This window comes from Pseudophryne corroboree, chromosome 1, assembly GCF_028390025.1.
Source record: "Pseudophryne corroboree isolate aPseCor3 chromosome 1, aPseCor3.hap2, whole genome shotgun sequence".
NCBI classification, from domain to species: Eukaryota; Metazoa; Chordata; class Amphibia; order Anura; family Myobatrachidae; genus Pseudophryne; species Pseudophryne corroboree.
This window is the reverse complement of record NC_086444.1, coordinates 777,355,772-777,378,663: the sequence shown is the minus strand read 5'-3', so window position 1 is coordinate 777,378,663 and position 22,892 is coordinate 777,355,772. Positions and strand designations below refer to the sequence as shown.

At 46.0% G+C, this 22,892-nt stretch overlaps 1 protein-coding gene and 1 long non-coding RNA gene across 2 annotated transcripts in view; one reads left to right on the top strand and one right to left on the bottom strand.

The window, feature by feature from the left end:
* LOC134910100 (complement C3-like) overlaps positions 1-22,892 on the bottom strand; it is a 465,863-nt gene that overhangs the window by 318,029 nt on the left and 124,942 nt on the right. Inside the window, exon 8 of the mRNA XM_063917765.1 lies at positions 19,627-19,726. Coding sequence (XP_063773835.1) covers positions 19,627-19,726 — 100 coding nt within the window. The remainder of the gene's footprint in view (positions 1-19,626; positions 19,727-22,892) is intronic.
* Positions 1-22,892, top strand: part of LOC134910116 (uncharacterized) — a 143,474-nt gene that overhangs the window by 35,706 nt on the left and 84,876 nt on the right. The window lies entirely within an intron of this gene.

Genomic DNA, 22,892 nt, shown 5'->3' with positions numbered 1-22,892 from the left:
CGAACATCAGCATACGCCCACAACGCACCCCACAATATGCCGCTGATCATAGTTATTGCAAATCCAGCCCTTTAGTACGCCCCCTACATGCCTACTTTTCGTAGTACATACGCAGTTTTTGCTTTGTCTCAGAAGTTGCTTTTTTTCTCAGTTTTTGTGGTATATGATGCAGATTTTGTGATTTTCCGAATTTTCGGAGATTTTTGCTGCTTTGCGATCCTTGCTGAATTAGGCCCTATATCCCTTTGCCACTATTGTAATTTAATTTTTTTTTAAAAGGAAGGCTAAGGCGGTATACAATTACCCACAGTCGCTTATCGTGGGTAATTGCATCATCGGGGGCAATACAATTATCCCCGATAAGCCAACTTGCCTAAAGCAGGCAAAACCAAAGCCCCGTTGCTGCAGACGGCAAAACACAGTCACTGAACCTGTGTGTTTTGGTGAGGAAATTTATATATATATATATATACAGCATACAGACGTGGCACTCCCGGTGAAATAAATAAAGTTACACATCTCACATCAAGAGTTTGACAGCAACGTTTCAGTGGTCTGCGCCACTGTCGTCAGGCTTTATTAACAAGAAAACACACAGCACATACCTTTATACCCCTCATGTGCATTCCCCACCCCCCTTCCTTCAGGTGTCTCATATCTGATAGGTTAATTAAAAACATTTAGCACACAATGAGCTGAAGCAACTAACAGCCAGCATTCTGACAGCATAAGAGCTACATGTTAGTTGCTTCAGCTCATTGTGTGCTAAATGTTTTTAATTAACCTATCAGATATGAGACACCTGAAGGAAGGGGGGTGGGGAATGCACATGAGGGGTATAAAGGTATGTGCTGTGTGTTTTCTTGTTAATAAAGCCTGACGACAGTGGCGCAGACCACTGAAACGTTGCTGTCAAACTCTTGATGTGAGTTGTGTAACTTTATTTATTTCACCGGGAGTGCCATGTCTGTATGCTGTGGATTGTCTTTGTTCACGGAGGCATCGGTGGTTTGACTGACTATTTATGGAGAGTGCCGTACCTGCTGCTGTATATATATATATATATATATATATATATATATAATAAGAATTTACTTACCGATAATTCTATTTCTCGTAGTCCGTAGTGGATGCTGGGGACTCCGTCAGGACCATGGGGAATAGCGGCTCCGCAGGAGACAGGGCACAAAAAGTAAGCTTTTAGGATCACATGGTGTGTACTGGCTCCTCCCCCTATGACCCTCCTCCAAGCCTCAGTTAGGTACTGTGCCCGGACGAGCGTACACAATAAGGAAGGATATTGAACCCCGGGTAAGACTCATACCAGCCACACCAATCACACCGTATAACTTGTGATCTGAACCCAGTTAACAGTATGACAAACGTAGGAGCCTCTGAACAGACGGCTCACAACAAATAACAACAACCCGATTTTTTTGTAACAATAACTATGTACAAGTATTGCAGACAATCCGCACTTGGGATGGGCGCCCAGCATCCACTACGGACTACGAGAAATAGAATTATCGGTAAGTAAATTCTTATTTTCTCTAACGTCCTAAGTGGATGCTGGGGACTCCGTCAGGACCATGGGGATTATACCAAAGCTCCCAAACGGGCGGGAGAGTGCGGATGACTCTGCAGCACCGAATGAGAGAACTCAAGGTCCTCCTCAGCCAGGGTATCAAATTTGTAGAATTTTGCAAACGTGTTTGCCCCTGACCAAGTAGCAGCTCGGCAGAGTTGTAATGCCGAGACACCCCGGGCAGCCGCCCAGGATGAGCCCACTTTCCTTGTGGAATGGGCCTTGACAGATTTAGGTTGTGGCAAGCCTGCCACAGAATGTGCAAGTTGAATTGTGCTACAAATCCAACGAGCAATCGTCTGCTTAGAAGCAGGAGCACCCATCTTGTTGGGTGCATACAATATAAGCAGTGAGTCAGACTTTCTGACTCCAGCCGTTCTTGAAATATATATTTTCAATGCCCGGACCACGTCCAACAACTTGGAATCCTCCAACTCGTTAGTAGCCGCAGGCACCACAATAGGCTGGTTCAGGTGAAACGCTGACACCACCTTAGGCAGAAAATGAGGACGCGTCCGCAGTTCTGCCCTGTCCGTATGGAAAATCAGATATGGGCTCTTATATGATAAAGCCGCCAATTCTGATACTCTCCTGGCTGAAGCCAGGGCCAGTAGCATGGTTACTTTCCATGTAAGATACTTCATCTCCACCGATTTGAGCGGCTCAAACCAATGGGATTTTAGAAAATCCAAGACTACATTAAGATCCCACGGTGCCACTGGGGGCACAACCGGGGGCTGTATATGTAGTACTCCTTTTACAAAAGTCTGGACTTCAGGAACTGAAGCCAATTCTTTCTGGAAGAAAATCGACAGGGCCGAAATTTGAACCTTAATGGACCCCAATTTGAGGCCCATAGACAATCCTGTTTGCAGGAAATGTAGGAATCGACCCAGTTGAAATTCCTCCGTGGGGGCCTTCCTTGCCTCACACCACGCAACATATTTCCTCCAAATGCGGTGATAATGTTGTGCAGTCACCTCCTTCCTGGCCTTTACCAGTGTAGGAATGACCTCTTCCGGAATGCCTTTTTCCTTTAGAATTCGGCGTTCAACCGCCATGCCGTCAAACGCAGCCGCGGTAAGTCTTGGAATAGACACGGTCCCTGCTGAAGCAGGTCCCGTCTTAGAGGTAGAAGCCACGGATCCTCCGTGAGCATCTCTTGAAGTTACGGGTACCAAGTTCTTCTTGGCCAATCCGGAGCCACTAGTATCGTTCTTACTCCCTTTTGCCGTATAATTCTCAGTACTTTTGGTATGAGAGGCAGAGGAGGGAACACATACACTGACTGGAACACCCACGGTGTTACCAGAGCGTCCACAGCTATTGCCTGAGGATCTCTTGACCTGGCGCAATACCTGTCCAGTTTTTTGTTGAGGCGGGACGCCATCATATCCACCATTGGTTTTTCCCAACGGTTCACAATCATGTGGAAGACTTCTGGATGAAGTCCCCACTCTCCCGGGTGTAGATCGTGTCTGCTGAGGAAGTCTGCTTCCCAGTTGTCCACTCCCGGAATGAATACTGCTGACAGTGCTATCACATGATCTTCCGCCCAGCGAAGAATCCTTGCAGCTTCTGCCATTGCTGTCCTGCTTCTTGTGCCGCCCTGTCTGTTTACGTGGGCGACTGCCGTGATGTTGTCCGACTGGATCAACACCGGCTGACCCTGAAGCAGGGGTTTTGCCAGACTTAGAGCATTGCAAATCGCTCTTAGCTCCAGTATATTTATGTGAAGAGACATCTCCAGGCTTGACCATACTCCCTGGAAGTTTCTTCCTTGTGTGACCGCTCCCCAGCCTCTCAGACTGGCATCCGTGGTCACCAGGACCCAGTCCTGTATGCCGAATCTGCGGCCCTCTAACAGATGAGCACTCTGCAACCACCACAGAAGAGACACCCTTGTCCGTGGCGATAAGGTTATCCGCTGATGCATCTGCAGATGCGATCCGGACCATTTGTCCAGCAGATCCCACTGAAAAGTTCGTGCGTGGAATCTGCCGAATGGAATCGCTTCGTAAGAAGCCACCATCTTTTCCAGGACTCTTGTGCATTGATGCACAGACACTATCCCTGGTTTTAGGAGGTTCCTGACAAGTTCGGATAACTCCCTGGCTTTCTCCTCCGGAAGAAACACCTTTTTCTGAACCGTGTCCAGAATCATTCCCAGGAACAGCAGACGTGTCGTCGGGGTCAACTGAGATTTTGGAAAATTCAGAATCCACCCGTGTTGTTGCAGCACTAGTTGGGTTAGTGCTACTCCGTCTTCCAGCTGTTCTCTGGATCTTGCCCTTATCAGGAGATCGTCCAAGTAAGGGATAATTAATACGCCTCTTCTTCGTAGAAGGATCATCATTTCGGCCATTACCTTGGTAAAGACCCGAGGTGCCGTGGACAATCCAAACGGCAGCGTCTGAAACTGATAATGACAGTTTTGCACCACGAACCTGAGGTACCCTTGATGTGAAGGGCAAATTGGGACATGCAGGTAAGCGTCCTTTATGTCCAGGGACACCATAAAGTCCCCTTCTTCCAGATTCGCTATCACTGCTCTGAGTGACTCCATCTTGAACTTGAATTTTTGTATGTACAGGTTCAAAGATTTGAGATTTAGAATAGGTCTTACCGAGCCGTCCGGCTTCGGTACCACAAATAGCGTGTAGTAATACCCCTTTCCCTGTTGTAGGAGGGGTACCTTGACTATCACCTGCTGAGCAAACAGCTTGCAAATGGCTTCCAATACCGTCGCCCTGTCCGAGGGAGACGTTGGCAAAGCAGACTTTAGGAACCGGCGAGGGGGAGACTTCTCGAATTCCAACCTGTAACCCTGAGATACTACCTGTAGAATCCAGGGGTCCACCTGTGAGCAAGCCCACTGTGCGCTGAAATTCTTGAGTCGACCCCCCACCGTTCCTGAGTCCGCTTGTAAGGCCCCAGCGTCATGCTGAGGGCTTTGCAGAACCCTGGGAGGGCTTCTGTTCCTGGGCAGGGGCTGCTTGCTGCCCTCTCTTACCCCTTCCTCTGCCCCGAGGCAGATATGACTGTCCTTTTGTCCGCTTGTTCTTATAGGAACGAAAGGACTGCGGCTGAAAAGACGGTGTCTTTTTCTGTTGGGAGGGGGTCTGAGGTAAAAAAGTGGATTTTCCGGCAGTTGCCGTAGCCACCAGATCCGATAGACCGACGCCAAATAATTCCTCCCCTTTATACGGCAATACTTCCATATGTCGTTTGGAATCCGCATCACCTGACCACTGTCGCGTCCATAAACTCCTTCTGGCAGATATGGACATCGCATTTACTCTCGATGCCAGAGTGCAAATATCTCTCTGCGCATCTCGCATATAAAGGAAAGCATCCTTTAATTGCTCTATAGTCAATAAAATACTGTCCCTATCCAGGGTATCAATATTTTCAGTCAGGGAATCCAACCAGACGACCCCAGCACTGCACATCCAGGCTGAGGCGATGGCTGGTCGCAGTATAACACCAGTATGAGTGTATATACTTTTCAGGGTAGTTTCCAGCCTCCTATCAGCTGGATCCTTGAGGGCGGCCGTATCAGGAGACGGTAACGCCACTTGTTTTGATAAGCGTGTGAGCGCCTTATCCACCCTAGGGGGTGTTTCCCAGCGCGCCCTAACCTCTGGCGGGAAAGGGTATAATGCTAATAACTTTTTTGAAATTAGCATTTTTCTATCTGGGTTAACCCACGCTTCATCACATACATCATTTAATTCCTCTGATTCAGGAAAAACTACAGGTAGTTTTTTCACCCCCCACATAATACCCCTTTTTGTGGTACTTGTAGTATCAGAGATATGCAAAGCCTCCTTCATTGCCGTGATCATATAACGTGTGGCCCTACTTGAAAATACGTTTGTTTCATCACCGTCGACACTAGATTCAGTGTCTGTGTCTGGGTCTGTGTCGACCGACTGAGGTAAAGGGCGCTTTACAGCCCCTGACGGTGTCTGAGACGCCTGGGCAGGTACTAACTGGTTTGCCGGCCGTCTCATGTCGTCAACTGATTTTTGTAATGTGCTGACATTATCACGTAATTCCATAAACAAAGCCATCCATTCCGGTGTCGACTCCCTGGGGGGTGACATCACCATTATCGGCAATTGCTCTGCCTCCACGCCAACATCGTCCTCATACATGTCGACACACACGTACCGACACACAGCAGACACACAGGGAATGCTCTTATCGAAGACAGGACCCCACTAGCCCTTTGGGGAGACAGAGGGAGAGTTTGCCAGCACACACCCAAGCGCTATAATATATATGGGAACAACCCTATATAAGTGTTGTTCCTTATAGCCGCTTAAATATATAAAAATATCGCCAAAATATGCCCCCCCTCTCTGTTTTACCCTGTTTCTGTAGTGCAGTGCAGGGGAGAGTCCTGGGAGCCTTCCTCACAGCGGAGCAGAGCAGGAAAATGGCGCTGTGTGCTGAGGAGAATAAGCCCCGCCCCCTATTCCGGCGGGCTTTTCTCCCGGATTTTTAGACATTTGGCATGGGTTAAATACATACATATAGCCTTAATGGCTATATGTGATGTATTCTTTTGCCATAAAAGGTATTATATATTGCTGCCCAGGGCGCCCCCAGCAGCGCCCTGCACCCTCCGTGACCGTCTGGTGTGAAGTGTGTGACAACAATGGCGCACAGCTGCAGTGCTGTGCGCTACCTTCATGAAGACTGAAGAGCCTTCTGCCGCCTGTTTCCGGACCTTCAATCTTCAGCATCTGTAAGGGGGGTCGGCGGCGCGGCTCCGGGACGAACCCCAGGGTGAGACCTGTGTTCCGACTCCCTCTGGAGCTAATGGTGTCCAGTAGCCTAAGAATCCAATCCATCCTGCACGCAGGTGAGTTGAAATTCTCTCCCCTAAGTCCCTCGATGCAGTGAGCCTGTTGCCAGCAGGACTCACTGAAAATAAAAAACCTAAAAAACTTTTTCTAAGCAGCTCTTTAGGAGAGCCACCTAGATTGCACCCTGCTCGGACGGGCACAAAAACCTAACAGAGGCTTGGAGTAGGGTCATAGGGGGAGGAGCCAGTACACACCATGTGATCCTAAAAGCTTACTTTTTGTGCCCTGTCTCCTGCGGAGCCGCTATTCCCCATGGTCCTGACGGAGTCCCCAGCATCCACTTAGGACGTTAGAGAAATATATATATGTTTGTGTGTGTGAGTGTGACAGGGACGTGTGGTGAGGTCATTTGTCAGGGGGCACTGGCTAGTGCAAGAGCCAGATTTACACACAATATATAAGCCAATGGGTACATGTGGGCATATACAAGGTGCCTCAGTATATATATATGGTGAGTTTTGATCGGAGATGTGCAGAATAGATAGGCAGGGGAGGCACTGCCTAACCTGTGATAGACTTTATACCCCAGAGCTTTGACTATAAAAATAATTAGAATAACACAAAGAAGATATTTATAATATATTCTTTGTATTTTTCATACACTTTATATAGTAAAAACTCTGCTTATACATTAGTATGACAGGAAAGGCTCTGCCTCACCTGCCACATCTCACCGCACATCACTGATGTGTGATACCCCACAGTCAGCAGGCATCACTTTCTTTTGTCTGAGGGCCGCACTGCTGCAGGAGAATAGAGCCCCCACAATCCTCTGGGGTGCAAAACAGTGTCAGCTGAAGAGAGGACAGATAAGTTGCAGTAACTGCTGAAGGGACAGCAGTCAAAGCCAGAGGAGCAAGAGGACTGTTAGAAGGGGCGGCGCCATCTGTGTTTAGAGTAGAGATGAGCGGGTTCGGTTTCTCTGAATCCGAACCCGCCAGAACTTCATGTTTTTTTTCACGGGTCCGAGCGACTCGGATCTTCCCGCCTTGCTCGGTTAACCCGAGCGCGCCCGAACGTCATCATGACGCTGTCGGATTTTTGCGAGGCTCGGATTCTATCGCGAGACTCGGATTCTATATAAGGAGCCGCGCGTCGCCGCCATTTTCACACGTGCATTGAGATTGATAGGGAGAGGACGTGGCTGGCGTCCTCTCCATTTAGATTATAAGAGACTGAGAGAGATTTACTGGAGCTGACTAGGAGGAGTACTGTTACTGTAGAAGTGTAGAGACTGAGTGGAGAGAGTTTACTAGTGAGGACAGTGCAGTTTACTTTATAATCCGTTCTCTGCCTGAAAAAAGCGATACACAGCACACAGTGACTCAGTCACATACCATATCTGTGTGCACTGCTCAGGCTCAGGCCAGTGTGCTGCATCATCTATTATCTATATATAATATTATATATATATCTGTCTGACTGCTCAGCTCACACAGCTTATAATTGTGGGGGAGACTGGGGAGCACTACTGCAGTGCCAGTTATAGGTTATAGCAGGAGCCAGGAGTACATAATATATTATATAGTGAGTGACCACCAGACACACAGTGCAGTTTATTTAATATATCCGTTCTCTGCCTGAAAAAAGCGATACACACAGTGACTCAGTCAGTCACATACCATATCTGTGTGCACTGCTCAGGCTCAGGCCAGTGTGCTGCATCATCTATTATCTATATATAATATTATATATATCTGTCTGACTGCTCAGCTCACACAGCTTATAATTGTGGGGGAGACTGGGGAGCACTACTGCAGTGCCAGTTATAGGTTACAGCAGGAGCCAGGAGTACATAATATATTATATAGTGAGTGACCACCAGACACACAGTGCAGTTTATTTAATATATCCGTTCTCTGCCTGAAAAAAGCGATACACACAGTGACTCAGTCAGTCACATACCATATCTGTGTGCACTGCTCAGGCTCAGGCCAGTGTGCTGCATCATCTATTATCTATATATAATATTATATATATCTGTCTGACTGCTCAGCTCACACAGCTTATAATTGTGGGGGAGACTGGGGAGCACTACTGCAGTGCCAGTTATAGGTTATAGCAGGAGCCAGGAGTACATAATATATTATATAGTGAGTGACCACCAGACACACAGTGCAGTTTATTTAATATATCCGTTCTCTGCCTGAAAAAAGCGATACACACAGTGACTCAGTCAGTCACATACCATATCTGTGTGCACTGCTCAGGCTCAGGCCAGTGTGCTGCATCATCTATTATCTATATATAATATTATATATATCTGTCTGACTGCTCAGCTCACACAGCTTATAATTGTGGGGGAGACTGGGGAGCACTACTGCAGTGCCAGTTATAGGTTATAGCAGGAGCCAGGAGTACATAATATATTATATAGTGAGTGACCACCAGACACACAGTGCAGTTTATTTAATATATCCGTTCTCTGCCTGAAAAAAGCGATACACACAGTGACTCAGTCAGTCACATACCATATCTGTGTGCACTGCTCAGGCTCAGGCCAGTGTGCTGCATCATCTATATATATTATATATCTGTCTGACTGCTCAGCTCACACAGCTTATAATTGTGGGGAAGACTGGGGAGCACTACTGCAGTGCCAGTTATAGGTTATAGCAGGAGCCAGGAGTACATATTATATTAAAATTAAACAGTGCACACTTTTGCTGCAGGAGTGCCACTGCCAGTGTGACTGACCAGTGACCTGACCACACTGACCACCAGTATAGTTAGTAGTATACTTATATTGTGATTGCCTGAAAAAGTTAAACACTCGTCGTGTGACTTCACTTGTGTGTTTTTTTTTTTTTTATTCTATAAAAATAAAACTCATTCTGCTGACAGACAGTGTCCAGCAGGTCCGTCATTATATAATATATAATATATACCTGTCCGGCTGCAGTAGTGATATATATATATTTTTTATATCATTTATCATCCAGTCGCAGCAGACACAGTACGGTAGTTCACGGCTGTGGCTACCTCTGTGTCTCTGCACTCGGCAGGCAGTCCGTCCATAATTGTAATACCACCTAACCGTGGATTTTTTTCATTCTTCTTTATACATACATAGTTACATAGACATCTTCTCTTTATCAACCAGTCTATATTAGCTGCAGACACAGTACAGTACGGTAGTTCACGGCTGTGGCTACCTCTGTGTCTGCACTCGGCAGGCAGTCCGTCCATAATTGTATACCACCTAACCGTGGTTTTTTTTCATTCTTCTTTATACATACATAGTTACATAGACATCTTCTCTTTATCAACCAGTCTATATTAGCTGCAGACACAGTACAGTACGGTAGTTCACGGCTGTGGCTACCTCTGTGTCTGCACTCGGCAGGCAGTCCGTCCATAATTGTATACCACCTAACCGTGGATTTTTTTCAGTCTTCTTTATACATACATAGTTACATAGACATCTTCTCTTTATCAACCAGTCTATATTAGCTGCAGACACAGTACAGTACGGTAGTTCACGGCTGTGGCTACCTCTGTGTCTGCAGTCGGCAGGCAGTCCATAATTGTATACTAATATCCATCTCCATTGTTTACCTGAGGTGCCTTTTAGTTGTGCCTATTAAAATATGGAGAACAAAAATGTTGAGGTTCCAAAATTAGGGAAAGATCAAGATCCACTTCCACCTCATGCTGAAGCTGCTGCCACTAGTCATGGCCGAGACGATGAAATACCAGCAACGTCGTCTGCCAAGGCCGATGCCCAATGTCATAGTACAGAGCATGTCAAATCCAAAACACCAAATATCAGAAAAAAAAGGACTCCAAAACCTAAAATAAAATTGTCGGAGGAGAAGCCTAAACTTGCCAATATGCCATTTACCACACGGAGTGGCAAGGAACGGCTGAGGCCCTGGCCTATGTTCATGGCTAGTGGTTCAGCTTCACATGAGGATGGAAGCACTCAGCCTCTCGCTAGAAAAATGAAAAGACTCAAGCTGGCAAAAGCAGCACAGCAAAGAACTGTGCATTCTTCGAAATCCCAAATCCACAAGGAGAGTCCAATTGTGTCGGTTGCGATGCCTGACCTTCCCAACACTGGACGTGAAGAGCATGCGCCTTCCACCATTTGCATGCCCCCTGCAAGTGCTGGAAGGAGCACCCGCAGTCCAGTTCCTGATAGTCAGATTGAAGATGTCAGTGTTGAAGTACACCAGGATGAGGAGGATATGGGTGTTGCTGGCGCTGGGGAGGAAATTGACCAGGAGGATTCTGATGGTGAGGTGGTTTGTTTAAGTCAGGCACCCGGGGAGACACCTGTTGTCCGTGGGAGAAATATGGCCGTTGACATGCCAGGTGAAAATACCAAAAAAATCAGCTCTTCGGTGTGGAGGTATTTCACCAGAAATGCGGACAACAGGTGTCAAGCCGTGTGTTCCCTTTGTCAAGCTGTAATAAGTAGGGGTAAGGACGTTAACCACCTCGGAACATCCTCCCTTATACGTCACCTGCAGCGCATTCATAATAAGTCAGTGACAAGTTCAAAAACTTTGGGTGACAGCGGAAGCAGTCCACTGACCAGTAAATCCCTTCCTCTTGTAACCAAGCTCACGCAAACCACCCCACCAACTCCCTCAGTGTCAATTTCCTCCTTCCCCAGGAATGCCAATAGTCCTGCAGGCCATGTCACTGGCAATTCTGACGAGTCCTCTCCTGCCTGGGATTCCTCCGATGCATCCTTGCGTGTAACGCCTACTGCTGCTGGCGCTGCTGTTGTTGCCGCTGGGAGTCGATGGTCATCCCAGAGGGGAAGTCGTAAGCCCACTTGTACTACTTCCAGTAAGCAATTGACTGTTCAACAGTCCTTTGCGAGGAAGATGAAATATCACAGCAGTCATCCTACTGCAAAGCGGATAACTGAGGCCTTGACAACTATGTTGGTGTTAGACGTGCGTCCGGTATCCGCCGTTAGTTCACAGGGAACTAGACAATTTATTGAGGCAGTGTGCCCCCGTTACCAAATACCATCTAGGTTCCACTTCTCTAGGCAGGCGATACCGAGAATGTACACGGACCTCAGAAAAAGACTCACCAGTGTCCTAAAAAATGCAGTTGTACCCAATGTCCACTTAACCACGGACATGTGGACAAGTGGAGCAGGGCAGGGTCAGGACTATATGACTGTGACAGCCCACTGGGTAGATGTATGGACTCCCGCCGCAAGAACAGCAGCGGCGGCACCAGTAGCAGCATCTCGCAAACGCCAACTCTTTCCTAGGCAGGCTACGCTTTGTATCACCGCTTTCCAGAATACGCACACAGCTGAAAACCTCTTACGGCAACTGAGGAAGATCATCGCGGAATGGCTTACCCCAATTGGACTCTCCTGTGGATTTGTGGCATCGGACAACGCCAGCAATATTGTGTGTGCATTAAATATGGGCAAATTCCAGCACGTCCCATGTTTTGCACATACCTTGAATTTGGTGGTGCAGAATTTTTTAAAAAACGACAGGGGCGTGCAAGAGATGCTGTCGGTGGCCAGAAGAATTGCGGGACACTTTCGGCGTACAGGCACCACGTACAGAAGACTGGAGCACCACCAAAAACTACTGAACCTGCCCTGCCATCATCTGAAGCAAGAAGTGGTAACGAGGTGGAATTCAACCCTCTATATGCTTCAGAGGTTGGAGGAGCAGCAAAAGGCCATTCAAGCCTATACAATTGAGCACGATATAGGAGGTGGAATGCACCTGTCTCAAGTGCAGTGGAGAATGATTTCAACGTTGTGCAAGGTTCTGATGCCCTTTGAACTTGCCACACGTGAAGTCAGTTCAGACACTGCCAGCCTGAGTCAGGTCATTCCCCTCATCAGGCTTTTGCAGAAGAAGCTGGAGGCATTGAAGAAGGAGCTAAAAGGGAGCGATTCCGCTAGGCATGTGGGACTTGTGGATGCAGCCCTTAATTCGCTTAACAAGGATTCACGGGTGGTCAATCTGTTGAAATCAGAGCACTACATTTTGGCCACCGTGCTCGATCCTAGATTTAAAGCCTACCTTGGATCTCTCTTTCCGGCAGACACAAGTCTGCTGGGGTTGAAAGACCTGCTGGTGACAAAATTGTCAAGTCAAGCGGAACGCGACCTGTCAACATCTCCTCCTTCACATTCTCCCGCAACTGGGGGTGCGAGGAAAAGGCTCAGAATTCCGAGCCCACCCGCTGGCGGTGATGCAGGGCAGTCTGGAGCGACTGCTGATGCTGACATCTGGTCCGGACTGAAGGACCTGACAACGATTACGGACATGTCGTCTACTGTCACTGCATATGATTCTCTCAACATTGATAGAATGGTGGAGGATTATATGAGTGACCGCATCCAAGTAGGCACGTCACACAGTCCGTACTTATACTGGCAGGAAAAAGAGGCAATTTGGAGGCCCTTGCACAAACTGGCTTTATTCTACCTAAGTTGCCCTCCCACAAGTGTGTACTCCGAAAGAGTGTTTAGTGCCGCCGCTCACCTTGTCAGCAATCGGCGTACGAGGTTACATCCAGAAAATGTGGAGAAGATGATGTTCATTAAAATGAATTATAATCAATTCCTCCGCGGAGACATTGACCAGCAGCAATTGCCTCCACAAAGTACACAGGGAGCTGAGATGGTGGATTCCAGTGGGGACGAATTGATAATCTGTGAGGAGGGGGATGTACACGGTGATATATCGGAGGGTGAAGATGAGGTGGACATCTTGCCTCTGTAGAGCCAGTTTGTGCAAGGAGAGATTAATTGCTTCTTTTTTGGGGGGGGTCCAAACCAACCCGTCATATCAGTCACAGTCGTGTGGCAGACCCTGTCACTGAAATGATGGGTTGGTTAAAGTGTGCATGTCCTGTTTTGTTTATACAACATAAGGGTGGGTGGGAGGGCCCAAGGACAATTCCATCTTGCACCTCTTTTTTCTTTTCTTTTTCTTTGCATCATGTGCTGATTGGGGAGGGTTTTTTGGAAGGGACATCCTGCGTGACACTGCAGTGCCACTCCTAGATGGGCCCGGTGTTTGTGTCGGCCACTAGGGTCGCTAATCTTACTCACACAGTCAGCTACCTCATTGCGCCTCTTTTTTTCTTTGCGTCATGTGCTGTTTGGGGAGGGTTTTTTGGAAGGGACATCCTGCGTGACACTGCAGTGCCACTCCTAGATGGGCCCGGTGTTTGTGTCGGCCACTAGGGTCGCTAATCTTACTCACACAGTCAGCTACCTCATTGCGCCTCTTTTTTTCTTTGCGTCATGTGCTGTTTGGGGAGGGTTTTTTGGAAGGGACATCCTGCGTGACACTGCAGTGCCACTCCTAGATGGGCCCGGTGTTTGTGTCGGCCACTAGGGTCGCTAATCTTACTCACACAGCTACCTCATTGCGCCTCTTTTTTTCTTTGCGTCATGTGCTGTTTGGGGAGGGTTTTTTGGAAGGTCCATCCTGCGTGACACTGCAGTGCCACTCCTAGATGGGCCCGGTGTTTGTGTCGGCCACTAGGGTCGCTAATCTTACTCACACAGCTACCTCATTGCGCCTCTTTTTTTCTTTGCGTCATGTGCTGTTTGGGGAGGGTTTTTTGGAAGGGACATCCTGCGTGACACTGCAGTGCCACTCCTAGATGGGCCCGGTGTTTGTGTCGGCCACTAGGGTCGCTTATCTTACTCACACAGCGACCTCGGTGCAAATTTTAGGACTAAAAATAATATTGTGAGGTGTGAGGTATTCAGAATAGACTGAAAATGAGTGGAAATTATGGTTTTTGAGGTTAATAATACTTTGGGATCAAAATGACCCCCAAATTCTATGATTTAAGCTGTTTTTTAGTGTTTTTTGAAAAAAACACCCGAATCCAAAACACACCCGAATCCGACAAAAAAAATTCGGTGAGGTTTTGCCAAAACGCGTTCGAACCCAAAACACGGCCGCGGAACCGAACCCAAAACCAAAACACAAAACCCGAAAAATTTCAGGCGCTCATCTCTAGTTTAGAGCTGAGGTGAATAGAAACACAGCTGCAGAGAGGGAGGAGACATGTTACTCAAGTAGCACTGACAACTATGACTGCTCCATAACATGAGAACTCCATACTAAAATGGAAGTTAGTGTTGAATCCACTGTGAACAAGAAATAAGCATGTTCGGTTCCCTGAGAACTGAACCCTATCGGACTTAACTACCCGAGACCGGATCCGAGCCCGGCTCGGGTTATCCCGCCTGACCCGGAAACCAGTACGAGGTAAGACGCCATCATCCCGCTGTCGGATTCTCACAGGTTTTGGATTCCATATATGGAGCCGCGTGTCACCGCCATTTTCACTCCGGAATTGGAGTGTGTAGCGAGAGGACGTGTCTCCGTCCTCAGTGTCTGTGCGGGAGGGAAAGTGGGATGGTGATTCCATTGCTGTCTTGTGCTGCTGAGTCCAGTGTAGTGTCTTATGCTGCATCAGTCCAGTCACAGCTGTGGAGTTCTCTGCTGCCATATGTCCAGTGTAGCTGTATAAGTCCAGTGCAGTAGTGGTGTGTTGTGCTGCATCAGTCCAGTGGTGGTGTCTTGTGCTGTATCAGTCCAGTCACAGTGGTGGTGTCCTCTGCTGCCATATGTCCAGTGCTGGTGTATAAGTTCAGTCCATTGCAGTGGTGCTGTGTTGTCCGGTATCCGGACTCCAGGTCGACAGCACAAAGGTCGACACACCTTAGGTCGACGCCAATTGGTCGACACACCTTAGGTCGACATGGACAAAAGGTCGACAGGAACAAGGTCGACATGGAAAAAGGTCGACATGGGTTTTTCACGATTTTTCCTTTTTTTTAACCTTTTCATACTTAACGATTCACGTGGACTACGATTGGAACAGTAAAGTGTGCCGAGCGAAGCGGTAGCGGAGCGAAGGCACCATGCCCGAAGCATGGCGAGCGAAGCGAGCCATGCGAGGGGACGCGGTGCACTAATTGGGGTTCCCGGTCACTCTACGAAGAAAACGACACCAAAAAAACATAAAAAACTCATGTCGACCTTTTTCCATGTCGACCTTGTTCCTGTCGACCTTTTGTCCATGTCGACCTTTTGTCCATGTCGACCTACGGTGTGTCTATCTCTCTCTGCACATGTTATATCTGCCTCCCCTGCAGTGCACATGGTTTTTCCCAACTGCTAACAAAGTTCCTGCTGCGATCAACTCAGAATTACCCCCATGGTTTTGTCCAACTGCTAACAAAGTTCCTGCTGCGATCAACTTGGAATTACCCCCACTGTCCACTTAACCATGAACATGTGGACAAGTGGAACAGGGCAGACTAAGGACTATATGACCATGACAGCCCACTGAGTAGGTGTATTGCCTCCCGCAGCAACATCAGCAGTGGCACCAGTAGCAGCATCTTGCAAATTCCAACTCATTCCTAGGCAGGCTACGCTGTGTATTACCGGTTTCCGTAAGAGGCACACTGCTGGCAACCTCTTGTGGAAACTGAGGGACATCATCACAGAATGGCTTACCCCACTTAGACTCTACTGGGGATTTGTGATATTTGACAAAGCCACCAATATTGTGCGTGCATTACATCTGGGCAAATTCCAGCATGTCCCATGTTTTGCACACACAATTATTTTGGTGGTGCAGAATTTTTAGAAAAATGACAGGGGCGTGCAGGAGATGCTGTCGGTGGCACGAAAAATTGCGGGCCACTTTCGACATTCAGCCACTGCACACCGAAGACTGGAGCACCAGCAAACACTCCTGAACCTGCCCTACCATCACCTGAAGCATGAGGTGGTAACGAGGTGGAATTCAACACTCTATATGCTTCAGAGGATGGAGGAGCAGCAAAAGCCATTCAAGCCTATACATCCACCTACAATATAGGCAAAGGAGGGGGAAAGCGCCTGACTCAAGCACAGTGGAGAATGATTTCCATCTTGTGCAAGGTTCTCCAATCCTTCGAACTTTCCACACATGAAGTTAGTTCAGACACTGTCAGCTTGAGTCAGGTCATTCCCCTCATAAGGCTTTTGCAGAAGAAGCTAGAGAAATTTAAGGCGGAGCTAAGATGGAGCGATTCCACGAAGTATGTGGGACTTGTGTATGGAGCACTTAATTCGCTTTGCTAGGATTCAAGGGTGGTCAATCTGTTGAAATCAGAGCACTACATTTTGGCCACCGTGCTCGATCCTAAGTTTAAAGTCTACTTTGTATCTCTCTTTCTGGCAGACACAAGTCTGCAGAGGTTCAAAGACCTGCTGGTGAGAAAATTGTCAACTCAAGCGGAACGTGACCCGTCAACAGCTCCTCCTTCATTTTCTCCCGCAACTGGGGCTGCGAGGAAAAGGATAAGATTTCCTAGCCCACCCGCTGGCGGTGATGTAGGGCAGTCAGGAGCGAGTGCTGACATCTGGTCTGGACTGAAGGACCTGCCAACGATTACTGACATGACTACTGTCACTGCATATGATTCTGTCACCTTTGAAAGAATGGTGGAGGATTATATGAGTGACAGCATCCAAGTAGGCATGTCAGACAGTCTGTATGTATACTGGCAGGAAAAATAGGCAATTTGGAGGCCCCTGCACAAACTGGCTTTATTTTAACTAAGTTGCCCCCCCTCCAGTGTGTACTCTGAAAGAGTGTTTAGTGCAGCCAGTAACCTTGTCAGCGATCGGTGTAGGAGGTTACTTCCACAAAATGTGGAGAAGATGATGTTCATCAAAATGAATTATAAATTCCTCCAGGAAGACCTTGACCAGCAATTGCCTCCAGAAATTACACAGGAACCTGTGATGGTCGATTCCAGTGGGGACGAATTAATTCTCTGTGAGGAGGAGGATGTACACACTGAAAGGGGTGAGGAATCGGAGGATGAGGATGAGGTCGACATCTTGCCTCCATAGAGCCAGTTTATGCAAGAAGAGATTGATTGCTTCTTTTTTGGTGGGGGCCCAAACAAACCAGTCATTTCAGACCCTGTCGCTGAAATGATTGGTTTGTTAAAGTGTGCATGTCCTGTTTATACAACATAAGGGTGGGTGGGCCCAAGGACAATTCCATCTTGCACCTTTTTCTTCTTTGCATCATGTGCTGTTTGGGAACTAGTTTTTTAAAGTGCCATCCTGTCTGACACTGCTGTACAAGTCCAGGGGTACTGCCATATAAGCCAAGTCCAGTGGTGCTGTCTTGTGCTTCATGAGACCAGTGGTGGTGTCTTGTGCTGCCATAAGTCCAGTGGTGGTGTCCTGTGCTGTATATTATTTACTCCAAATAAAAGGGTTATATACATTACTTATATTATTATCCAAATATTTTTTCCGTGTTTGCCCTGTGTGGTGTAGTGGTACGCTCGCCTGTGCTGCATATTATTATAATAGCTCCAAATAAAAGTGTTATTATATGCAAATTAATTTTACAGGCTTTGCCTTGTGTGTGTGGTTTAGAAGTACATTCTCCTGTGCCACCAATATTGTGCGTGTATTACATCTGGGCAAATTCCAGCATGTCCAACGTTGTTTGTGTCACACACTTGTGTCACTTAGCTTAGTCATACAGCTACCTCATTGCACCTCTTTTACATCTTTGCATCATGTGCTGTTTGTGGCCTTTTTTTATCTGCCTTCCTGTCTGACACTGCAGTGCCACTCCTAGATGGGCCAGGTGTTTGTGCCGCACACTTGTGTCGCTTAGCTTAGTCATAGAGCGACCTTGGTGCACCTCTTGTTTTCTTTGCATCATGTGCTGTTTGGGGACTAGTTTTTTTAAGTGCATCCTGTCCGCCAGTGCATTACCATTCCTAGATGAGCCAGGTGTTTGTGCTGCACACTTGTGTCGCTTAGCTTAGTCATACAGCGACCTTGGTGCACCTCTTGTTTTCTTTGCATCATGTGCTGTTTGGGGACTAGTTTTTTAAGTGCATCCTGTCCGCCAGTGCATTACCATTCCTAGATGAGCCAGGTGTTTGTGCTGCACACTTGTGTCGCTTAGCTTAGTCATACAGCGACCTTGGTGCACCTCTTTTTTCTTTGCATTATGTGCCTAGTTTTTGAATAGTGCCATCCTGTCTGACACTGCAGTGCCACTCCTAGATGGCCCAGATGTTTGTGTCGCCCACTTGGGTCGCTTAGCTTAGCCATCCAGCTACCTCATTGCACTTCTTTTTCTTCTTTGCATCATGTGCTGTTTGGGGCATATTTTTTTAAATCACTCATCCTGTCTGACACTGCAGTGCCACTCCTAGATGGGCCAGGTGTTTGTGCTGCACACTTGTGTCACTTAGCTTAGTCACACAGCCACCTCGGTGCAACCTTTTGGCCTAAAAACAATATTGTGAGGTGTTCAGTGTTCAGAATAGACTGGAAATGAGTGGAAATTAATGTTATTGAGGTTAATAATACCGTAGGATCTAAATTACCCCCAAATCCTGTGATTTTAGCTGTTTTTATGGGGGGAGGGGGTCCAGAAATCATCCAGATCTAAAATCAAAACCACAACCTGAAAGGGTGGATTTGGCAAAACCAATCCAGATCCAAAACACGAGCAGGGATCCAGAACCAAAACACACAAACACGAAAAGTGCCCGCCGCACATCTCTACTATGAACCTTATTGTATTTCATACAGCGTTGCAACTGTCCTTGTTACTTTGCAGAACTTTAAGCTTTATTCTCACTGTTATGCTAGCCAACTTTTACTGTGCACTAACTGGCTGCAACGAGTACTCTAATGTTTTATATTATACAGAGTATTTCTTGCATAATTGATTTTTTTGTACGATTTTATTGTAATTTAATTTACAAAGTGTAGGAAATAACTTTTCTTATTTATATTGTGATTAGATTAGGCTTTATACCAGAGTTTTGCATCATATCTGTGTCCATATGTCTGATGAGCTGGTGGAAATCCTTTCCTCTCAGCAACGGCAGTGTGCAGCAGTAATGCTTTTTCAAGAGTCCCATACATCAAGGTACATCCCCTCTGTATTTATTACACCCAGGGTCACCAGGGATGATAGTTTGACATTTTATCATATTGACATCTCATGAGCGTCTACATGACCATGTCAACACTCTCCTGTCTACGTTATGACTGTTGACATAGCACAATAACGCCAGTCTCCTCCTGGCTAAAAGCTGTGCATATGGTAAATAATACTATAGGCACATTTTATTTACTAGAAGTGCAATACCTGTACTTTTGTCATAGATCCATGTAGACTCTTCAGAAAATCCTTGTACAAACCAAATATGGCAACAGCGTATCCATTTACATCCTGACCAAACAGGTACCTAAAACAGGTGGAAGGTGTAATGTTGATTAATGATTGCTAGTTTGGACATATATGTAGCAAATATTAAACCCACAGATTTCCAGAGCATGTATTTTAAAACAAATACACAAAATACCCGATATTATGGTGCACGATGCAGAAAAATGAAGGACACCATGCATATTGTAGGGAATTTCTTCCACACAGTTGTAGACATACATTATTATTACAGCATAGACAGTACCATGTATAAACAATTAGGTATTGTCTTATTATCCTAGCTAACATGGCTACAAGAGGAGAGCACGGTGACTTTTCAAAGACAAGTGATATATTTGGGAGGGATCGTATTAGGCAGGTTCTTCAGTGACCAAGACAGCTCAGGCTCACTTTGCTAATGTTACTGTACATAAACAAGTAGCCTAAGGTGATATATCACCTTCAAACATATGGAAAAAAATCATAATCAGCAAAGATTGCAGTGGATAATAGTAGTGGGGACCAAAGCCCTATCACCTGACTTTATATTGGGAAACATTTAGAAACAAATTAATTACAGTCAACTAAAATAAAAAAATATATATATAATTTGACATGTAAACTGTAGAGGGGTTTGAAAGCTATTTTTACACTGGATGCGGTCACATGACCAGCAGTCAGTATCCCGGAGGTCAGGATCTCGACACCGGGATCCCGATCGCTAGCAATTCGGATGGTCGGCATGCCGACACACAGGGACTATTCCCACTCGTGGGTTCCCACTACGTGGCAAGTGCAGCGAGCCCACAAGGGACTCCATTCTCTAACTATACAGAAGTTGTTAACTGATGATGATGATGATGATTTATCTTTTAGACTGTCCATACCACATGGATGCATATGTAAAATGCCATGTTTGCAGCAATATATGCTAAAGCATAATTAATTTTACATTTGTAAATATACCAACAATTTACAAAATAAACATAAAAGAAAATAACATTTCATATCATAGAATATGGAGCCTAATTCTGAGTTGATTGCAGCAGCAAATTTGTTAGCAGTTGGGCAAAACCATGTGCACTTCAGGTGGGGCAGATATAACATGTGCAGAGAGAGTTAGATTTGGGTGGGGTGTGTTCAAACTGAAATCTAAATTGCAGTGTAAAAATAAAGCAGCCAGTATTTACCCTGCACAGAAACAAAATAACCCACCCAAATCTAACTCTCTCTGCAAATGTTATATCTGCCCCACCTGCAGTGCAGATGGTTTTGTCCAACTGCTAACACATTTGCTGCTGCAATCAACTCTGAATTAGGGCCCTCATTCCGAGTTGTTCGCTCGGTCATTTTCTTCGCATCGCAGTGATTTTCCGCTAATTGCGCATGCGCAATGTTCGCACTGCGACTGCGCCAAGTAAATTTGCTATGCAGTTAGGAATTTTACTCACGGCATTACGAGGTTTTTTCTTCGTTCTGGTGATCGTAATGTGATTGACAGGAAGTGGGTGTTTCTGGGCGGAAACTAGCCGTTTTATGGGGGTGTGTGAAAAAACGCGGGAGTGTCTGAAGAAACGGGGGAGTGACTGGGCGAACGCTGGGAGTGTTTGTGACGTCAAACCAGGAACGAAACTGACTGAACTGATCGCAGTTGCAAAGTAAGTCTGGAGCTACTCAGAAACTGCTAAGAAGTGTCTATTCGCAATTCTGCTAATCTTTCATTCGCAATTTTACTATGCTAAGATTCACTCCCAGTAGGCGGCGGCTAGGCGTGTGCAAAGCTGCTAAAAGCAGCTTGCGAGCGAACAACTCGGAATGACCACCAAGGCCCATAATGCTTTTTATGTCAATGTCACAATATACTACATATAATCCCCACCTTTAGGAGGGATTAATATTTATTTACATTGGATATATTGGGACTGTGTGTTCTGTTGTACATAAACTTGACCCAAAGTTCAATTCTCCCTGGAACACTAATGTGAGCCACAAACTTATGTATGGTGGCTATGACAATAATCCACCATACTGGGTTTATTAATCACATATTCATATTTTACTATATTGCATATCACCGTTCGTTTTTGCCATTTTCTGAATCCACTTTTGGCTATATTTATCAATTTTATCCTATTAGGATAGCTCTATGAAAAAACTCTATCCCAATGAACATTTTTCAATGAAGGTTAGTAGTGTGTGCGTGTGTCAAGCCACATGTACTACCACATATGCCACCGAGCCGCACCGGGTGTCACCATCTTCACTCTAGCTCCTTGATGGAAGACAGCATGGCCAGCCGCTACAGCTTTTAGTATTGCTGGAAACATAGCAGTATTTAATTATTTATCTTATTATTATTTTTCTACTGCAGACTAATAATGGGAGGAGCTACAGATGCACCATGGGCGAAAGCAGGACGAGATCACTCTTTCTTCTCAGTAAATTGAAAAAGAGCTCAGTCCCTAATTCTTGTTCTGGGGGTGGCACAGTTGTTCAAAGATAAACAAAACAGAGGAGAAATCAGTGGTTTAGGGGTTTCATACATTAAAATGTCACTATGGGGTCTATTTACTAAGCCTTGGATGGAGATAAAGCCGCTGGAGATAAAGTACCAGCCATCGGCTCCTAACTGCTATGCCACAGGCTGGGTTTGAAAAATGTCAGTTAGGAGCCGATTAGCTGGTACTTTATCTCCAGCGACTATCTCCATCCAAGGCTTAGTAAATAGCCCCTTATGTCACTGTTCAAGTTTCATTTTCTTAATCATATAAGTAAAGTGGATTTATTTTGGAATTCAAGGGAAACTGATTAACACAAAATATTCCTGTAAAATCAAAAACAACTCAAAACATTGTCTTAGTTAATGGCAAATTACTGTAAATCTAACAATAACCGATTACACAGTCTAGCTGGAAAGTCTCCACCAGCTTTGCCATTTTTGCCCATTTTTCTTTGCTATGTTGCTTGCGTTCCATTATGTTGAAAGGAGACAACTAGTGATCACCAATTTTACCATTATTTCCATGGATTACCAATGGGATTGAGGTCTGAGCTTTGACTGGGTAACTCTGGGAAATCTTTTCTTCTATACGTAAAGTACTCCTGTAGGAACTCTTCATTTTCACATCCTCTTATTATCTTACTAATACAGTATTTTAAATTTGCTCTTTTTCTTTTAAGAGCCTAATTCTGTAGAGTCTTCTGAA